This window comes from Camellia sinensis, chromosome 13, assembly GCF_055761805.1.
Source record: "Camellia sinensis isolate YWXY chromosome 13, ASM5576180v1, whole genome shotgun sequence".
NCBI lineage: Eukaryota > Viridiplantae > Streptophyta > Magnoliopsida > Ericales > Theaceae > Camellia > Camellia sinensis.
In genome coordinates, this window is record NC_138973.1 from 71777905 (window position 1) to 71785939 (window position 8035).

The following is an 8035-nucleotide window of genomic DNA, read 5'->3' on the forward strand; positions in this document are numbered from 1 at the left end:
TGACCCAAAAAAACTTGAGAATGTAGCTCAAATGGTAGAGCTCTCATACTTATGAGCAGATCGAGGTTCAAATCCTCGCATTCTCACTTGTGCACTAACAATAATCAATTCAAATATACATTTTGCACATTTTTTTAAACAAAGAAAACATAATAAAAAAAGGTGGCAATTGAAGTTGTCATTCAAACATTTTCCTCAAATCTTAACAAAAGAACATACTAAAAGAAAATAGCAATTCAACTTCAAGTCTTCAAGTTAACACTTGCACAACATTGATATCCTTAACAAAACAAACTAAAATAAGAGAAGAATAAATAAACAAGAGGCTAAAACAAGTCATCATCTTCATCGCCGAAATCATCATTGCCACAATCAACAACATTGTTGATCTCATTGTCTCCCTCATCTTCATCATCACCCACAGTGTCACCCAACTCCTCAATGTCATCATCACCAATAGTAGCATCATCAAAGTCATCATCAAAATCCCTTGGAGCATTCATGTTGTCATCCATATCATCATCATCACTTACTTCATGAATTTCATCGACATTTTCTCCAATATGGTCACGGCCTAAGTTGAAGAAAAAAAAAATCCAAATTAAATCCAAATTGCAACTTCTAATTAAAATTAAAAGATGTATCATGTACTTAGACTTACATGCTTGTTCCAAATCCCTTGCAAGAGCATCTACTTCTTCATCTTCTGAATGGCATCCATGTCGAGCATTCCTATCAAGCACATGCAACCAATTTCCTTCTCTTGGAAGAGTCGGATTCTCTTTCTCTGTTATCCACTCATCGTCTGATAGAACATCATCCAAACATAATGGATTCATGATTGATTGTCTATTCTTGTGCCTTTGTCTCAGTTTCAAATTGTACATCACAAAGACCAAGTCATTCATTCTCTTTTGGTGTAAACGATTCATCCGCTTTGAGTGTACCATCTCAAAAGCACTCCAATTGCGCTCACACCCCGATGAACTGCATGTTAGACTTAATACCCTGATTGCAAACCTCTTCAACTCGGGACATTCATCACCAAAAGAGTCCCACCAATCCCCTACATCGAAATTTTAATTAAGTAGTTCAAAATTTAAAGTTCTTCAAAACAAATAATCATAACATAAGATTGATAGATACAACTTACAAATCAACTTAGGGTAAAAATAAATAACCTGGAGATTTCTTTTTTCTAGTCAAGATTGCATTTTGTATACCAAAGAGTCCTCTTGCATTCTTGAATGCATCAATTTGCAAATCTATCTTCACCCTCTCATTAGTGTCAGGGACCATTTTTTCAAGACATTTGTACAACCCAATTTTAATCTCTGCATCAGCTTGAAAATTGGGACTATAATGAAGCTGAGGGTTCAATAAGTATGCTGCAGCATGCAATGGGTGATGGAGTTGGGTTTCTCATCTTCTATCAATGATGGCCCATACAGGATCATAGCTGACACAATTTAATAAATATTATTAATGAATAAATAAATAGTTTATGGAAATAGTATTAAAGAGTAAATAAATAGCCAACACTAAATAAAAAGTTTACCATCTTAGGACATTATTGAAATTCTTTTGAATTTCCTCTTTCGCACGATCCATTGCTTCATAAATGAATCCCATTGCCGGATGCTCATCCGAATCCACCAATCTAAGTACCTTAATGAGAGGTACTGCAGCCTTCAAGCAGGTAGAAACACCCTTCCAAAAATATCGATTGTCCAAAACAATATTTTCAATTTTTTTCCCCTTTTCAGACTTCGCAAATCTACTATTCCTCCACTTGTTTGATGTAAATAGAGAGAACAATGCACCTTTTTGCTCATGAAGACGTCTCAATGTCAAGTAAGAGGTAGCAAACCGAGTTACCGCAGGCCTTATAAGTTCAATGTCTTTGGTAAACTCCTTCATCCAATGAATAAGATTGGTTCTTGAATAAATGTATGCCACAATCTTTTTTCCTTTACCAATTGTAACACGATGAACTTGTATTTCCTTCTCAAAATCTTCTAACATCAAATCTATGCAATGGGCAGCACAAGGAGTCAAAAACAAGCCCTTTCTTTTATCCATTAACATTTGTCCCGCCAATTTATAATTAGAAGCATTGTCAGTTACAACTTGTACAACATTTTCTTCTCCAACCTTCTCAACAACCTCATCTAACATCTCAAAAACCTTTTCACCCGTTTTTGAAATGTCAGATGTATCTAGTGATGACAAGAAAAAAGTTCCATTAGGGCTATTCACAAGAAAATTACATATGGATCTTCTCTTTCTATCTGACCATCCATCCGACATAATTGTACATCCGGTCTTCTTCCATTGTTCCTTAAACTCATCAACCAATTGTAGTGTCTCATGCACTTCATTTTTTAAAAATGTCACCCTAATTTCATGGTAAGATGGTGGCACAAGTCCTTTTCCATAATCCCCAATCTTCTTAACCATGAGTGGAAATATAGGGTTGTTCACACAATTAAAAGGAATTGCACTAGTGTAAAAAAAACGAGCTATGGTTTGACAAACATCATCTCTCTCTTCTTTCTTAAACATTTGATTGAGAGTTTTTTGATTTTGACGTCCAGATTTCTTCATCACAAATTTATCTATGGCACCCACCCGTTTTTGTTTGTTTTGATGATGATATGCTAATAGTTCCACCTCCTCTTCAGAATCATCACCAACATCAAACATCTTTCTTTTTTTATTTTGAGACTCTAATGTTTGAGTTCTTAAAAGACTCATGAACTTTCCTCTAACATCTTCTGGGACTTGAGGACATGGCTCAACATTTTGATGAGTACAAGCTAAATGATGTTTTAATCTATATATACCTCCCGATCGAGTCACATTACAATACTTGCATTGTACCTTTTTGGTTGCAGCATCTATTTCAATTCCATGTTCCCAACCAGGATTCGTTCGGTTACCCGCAACATTTTTCCTCTTCCTCCCTCTTCCAGAACCAGAGGCAGACATTGTTAACTCAATTGACAAACCTACAATCATATATTGAATATCACTGAATCAATTGACTACAATTTACAATTTGATAGTTGTGAAATATCAGAGAGACAAAAGTCAAGTTACAGTCAAAAATAAATTGATTACAATAGTAATACCATGATGCCCTACAAAGGCCTCATTGAAATTATAGATAAGGATAAATTAGAATTTAGAAGTTAATTTACAAATTACAAATTACAAACATTGAATCAATCAACTGTTACCAACATGAACACTACGTAATCTAAAGTCATGTTACAAATTACAATTACAAATTAATTGAGAACAAACCTGTATGAAATGAAGCTGCATTTTTCCTTGGTGGTACACTGGTATTTGCACACTTTTCCTTGGTGCTATCTGCAAAATAAATTACAAGTTAAAAATTAATTTAATTAGGTTGACAGGAAAATGGAAAAATGGAAGAAGGGGAAAAATGGAAGACGAAGTGGAAAATGGGGAAAAAAATGAGAATGAAAGACAGAAAAATGGAAGAAGAGGGGAAAAAAAGGCAGTAGCAGAGGAAAAAGAAGATGGAGGAGAAGAAGAAAAGGAGTCGAAGAAGACAAACAGAGGAGAAGAAGGAGTCGAACAGAGGAGAAGAGAAGGACTCGAAGCACAGAAAAGAAGAGAAGAATGAGTCGAACAGAGAAGAAGAAGAAGAAGAAGAAGAAGAAGAAGAAGAAGAAGAAAAGACGAAGCAGACGAAGCATACCTGGAGCTGGAATCTGGATGGAGGCTGGATGGAGGCTGCTCAGCGATTTTCCTCCAATATTTTGCCCTAATCTTATGTCGTAAGTGTTTAGAACAGAGAGAAGGTGCATCAAACCTGTAATAAAAATATCAGAAAAAGGCCAAAAGTAGGATCGTATAGGATCGCGATCCAAATACGATCCTACGATCCCATTAACGATCTTAACGATCCTGTTCTGATCCTGAGCAAAATACGATTCAGCATGCGATTTGGATCGATTCTCTAAAAATGGATCGTAGGATACGATCTAGATCGCGATTTTAACAACCTTGCCCTAAAAGAGAACGTGTATCACAGAACTTTCCAATTATTTATTTACTTTATTGGCAAATACTCCACCAAGAGGCGGCAATGTAGGTGTGCTCGTTGGGAGATTTTTTTTTTTTTTTTTTTAAGGTGATACTATATGTATTAATTAATATATATATTAGTCTATTAATTATTATTATACTATTACTACTGACCCTACCTATTATACAAATTATAAATACTTAAAACGTTTAAAATTATGTCACACCATCTATTAGTATACTAATTAGTACATATAACATTATTTTTTCTTTTTTTTATAATGCTAAACTGCGATCAGCCTTCGCCGAATCCGGATCCTCCGTCGCCCTTTCCTGCGGGGCGTCCCTGTCGCCCTCCAAAACGACGTCGTTTTGGAGGGTTTTTTTTTTTCCCTTCTTCTTCTTTCTCTCTCACTGATAACTCTCTCTCTCTCTCACTGCGGCGCATCCCTCTTCCGGCCTGGGACCAAAAAAAGATTAAGAAAAACAAGATTTTGTTGATCAACAAAATCCATTTCAAATCCATTTCAAACCAATCAAGATTTTGTTGATCAACATCAATAAGGAAGAAGGAGCTGAGCTGCAGGGTTAACATCAACAAAAAAAAAAAAAAAAAAACATATCTACAAATCTAATTCAGAAAGATTACCATAGCTGTGTTGAAAAAAATTACCATAGCTGTAAAATCAAATCTGGTTTTTCTTACAAATCTAACTTCAGAAAGATTACCCAATGTACACAGATTTCTTATATATATATATATATATATATTCTGAAAGATTTGGCGGTTTTGGGGTTGTAGATCAAGGTTTTGGGTTAGACATGGTTTCAAGTGTTGGAATTTTATGGAATCTTTGTTTTGTTTTCAAACTCAAAAATTATTTCAGATTTCTATTGTTTTGGTAAAAAAAAGATTCCAAATTTCTTTACAAATATTTTTAATGTTTAAATACATCTAAATTTGTCTGTGAAAATTTTCAAAAATTGAAATTACTCCCAAGAAATGATATCAGAAGAGGGACGAAGAATGCTGGTCTGGTCAACATTTATATATATATATATATATATCACATTTAAAAAAAAAAAAACAATTCTACACTTGAAGTTTACAGATCTAGGAAGAATAAGAAGAATAAGAAAGAAGAAGAGGAAAAAGAAAAGAAAGAGTTATCTCTCTCTCTCTCTCTGCAGCAATGAATCTGGGTTTGATCCGAGCAAGAAAACCAGAAGGGAGCAGAAACAGAACAGAAATCTGGGTTTTCTTCATCTTCATTTTGGTCCCCCCCTCCATCCTCATCTTCGCAACATCAGGATCAAACCCAAATTTACGAACTTCGCCCCGCTTCGGCTCCTCTGCTCCTCCGCCTTCCGGCGACTATTGGCTGCTCCTCCGCCATCTCTCTCTCTCTCTAAACTCTCACTCTCTCTATCACAACGAAGATAGATTGCATCTCCCCTTTCCCTACACCTTCTGAGCCCCCTCTCATGACTTGGGCACTGAGAACCGACTGAGAGAGAGAGTTATCAGTGAAAAAAAAAAAAAAAAACCCTCCAAAACGACGTCGTTTTGGAGGGCGACAGGGACGCGCCGTAGGAAAGGGCGACGGAGGATCCGGATTCTTGCCCCTACACTCTTGCCTCCAGTTTTTTCCTGCACTTTATATAAGATTAAGACACGTGGCATCTAACAGATCCAACCATTCCAGAATAAAACACGTCATGCATATCTCCTTGACAGAAAAAAAAAAAAAAAAATGTCGTTTGAGGGAGCCTCCGTTTCTCACTCCTCCTGACTTCTCTCTTTCTCACTCTCTGTGTATAGACCCATCAGATTTGGGTTCCCTTTCCATCAACGAATCCCGACGATGGCTCTCCGGCGATGGCCCTTTGTATCCATCATCTGATGAGTTTTGTTTTGCGACCCTAAATCCCTAAATCCCCTTCATTGACAAAGAAAGAAAAGGACAGAATCTATTTATTATTTTTTATGGAATAAATAATCATACATTTGTTTTAATTAAGGTTTTGTGTTGGTTTGATTAAGGTTTTTGGGGAAAACATATTTCTTCTTTGTTTACCCAAACACATGTGAATGATTTTTTGCATTGCAAGTGTTTGGTAAAATGCTTCAATGAATTTTTTTTTTTTTTTAACTAATTGGATACATGTGAAGTTAGGATCATATTGTGATGAATGCTAAATAGCTCTTGTGATGGTGTATTTCATAAACTTTAGTGACTATTTTCACCCCTAGAATAGTATTACTTAGGAAGTAGATGTGTTTGGTTAATATATTTTAAATTCTGATTACATTTATGCACATGTATATTTTTGGGGTCTTTAGGATTTGTGAAAATTAGTGATATGTTAAATATGTATTATTTTATAGTGATATACTTTGTTATGGGGTCTCCTTTTCCAAAATCGAAGTTGCAAAAAAAAAAAAAAAAAGCAAACAAAAAGCATATATTAAGATATCATATTCAAAGAAAAATCCAGGGAGGCTTTAGTGTGCAAATGACGTGTGCAACTACTTTGCGTGGTGAGTGCTTGCAAACCAACATGGAGCAGCTTGAGGCAAACTAAGAAGCTATAAAATTATTTTTGATGACAAGCATAGTGGGTACTGATTTTAGCATTACTTTAATGCTTAAGTGATTGTTGCATGCTTGTACATTTGGTTTTGGAATGCACATGTTTTGTAAACGGTTAATGAATTAATGAAATAGATTGTGTTTGGTTTTGTTTTTGTTTGTGATTCTGCTATCATTTGTGAATTGATATGAGGGGGAAAAGTGAGTGAAGGTAGAAGGAATTTTTTTTTTTTTTTAATCTCAAATTTCACAACAATTCAATGTACACCCTGCTCGGCATGGTTGAGAAGCTATTTATTCACTACGTGGTCAGATCTTATTTTTTGGGCATCACTATTGCTACCTAGGGTTAATGCCAGGGCATTTCAAAGCCAAAAGTTCCATGACCTGTCTTGGGAGCGGTCAAGGTAGCCTTGGCATTAGTGGTCCCCCAACTTTGTCATATTGATGAATTAAGTACATCCAACAATTATAATATTTTTCGCAAAATTCAATTTGCCTTCTTTCAATGTCAAGATTTCCAAAATATAATTCTCATAACGATAAATAAACAACCCAACTTCTAGGATTCAATTTGCATTCTTTTAATGTTCAATAAATAAATAAATAAATCCAACAAAAAAAAACAAATTTCTAGGATTCAATCCATCATATAACAATGGAAATGTTCACAATCCAAATTGACGAAAAAAATTCTAACAACTAAAATTGATAATAAAAATTTCCAAACTGTAATCCCCCCCCCCCAAAACACACACACACACACAAAAACACATTGGATGGTTACAACATAATTTAATTCACCAATAGCTAATCATCAACAATCTTTCACTTCTAACAATCTTCATGGTCTCCAAGAGGCTCTAGATTTGAAGGTGTATGGGAAGATTGGCACCCAAACCCCTAAAAGGTAAATAAATAAATAAATAATAACATATTAGATTAAATTATTTTTTAAAATTGTTAACCCAATTAGGCATATTAAAAAACATATTTCAGAAAGGGTGTGGTTTTCCCAACTCAGGAGTTCAAAAATTAAAGGTGAGCAGACTGAGCACCATCCCAAAATAAGGGACCAAAAATCCAAAACCTGGAAAATGTGAAGTAGATGACAATGAAGAGAGAGACACCTAAAACCGAGAGAATGGAAAGTAAAAAAATGAGAGGATAATAAAGAGAGGCCCATGTGTGTGCTCGTGTGTGTATGTATGTAGCATAGAAACACAGTTCTATAAATGCAGGCTCATGTTTGTGTGTGTATGTGTTGGTTTGATTGAAGCATTTTATCAAACACTTACAATGCATTTTATATTGCAAGTGAAAAAAAAAATGTTAGAAATTTTAAAAATTTTACTCAAATTTTTACCAAATGCCTTGTG

At 35.0% G+C, this 8035-nt stretch overlaps 1 protein-coding gene and 1 long non-coding RNA gene across 3 annotated transcripts; both read right to left on the reverse strand.

The window, feature by feature from the left end:
• Window positions 1-219: 219 nt before the first annotated feature.
• On the reverse strand, window positions 220-698 carry LOC145806211 (uncharacterized). The gene is made up of 2 exons (XR_014349022.1): window positions 662-698; window positions 220-574 (listed from the first exon to the last, which is right to left on the reverse strand). It is a non-coding gene; the product is annotated as an uncharacterized LOC145806211 (long non-coding RNA).
• Window positions 699-720: 22 nt separating this feature from the next.
• On the reverse strand, window positions 721-3007 carry LOC145806212 (uncharacterized). 2 transcript variants are annotated; one of them, XM_082902500.1, is made up of 2 exons: window positions 1154-3007; window positions 721-1066 (listed from the first exon to the last, which is right to left on the reverse strand). In XM_082902500.1, exon 1 carries the CDS (start codon window positions 2989-2991, stop codon window positions 1555-1557), a length of 1437 nt encoding a protein of 478 aa, XP_082758626.1. In that variant the 5' UTR covers window positions 2992-3007; the 3' UTR covers window positions 721-1066; window positions 1154-1554. The 2 variants fall into 2 exon arrangements, with proteins under 2 accessions (XP_082758626.1, XP_082758625.1); XM_082902499.1 differs by having other exon boundaries at window positions 725-1066; window positions 1182-3007.
• Window positions 3008-8035: the final 5028 nt, after the last annotated feature.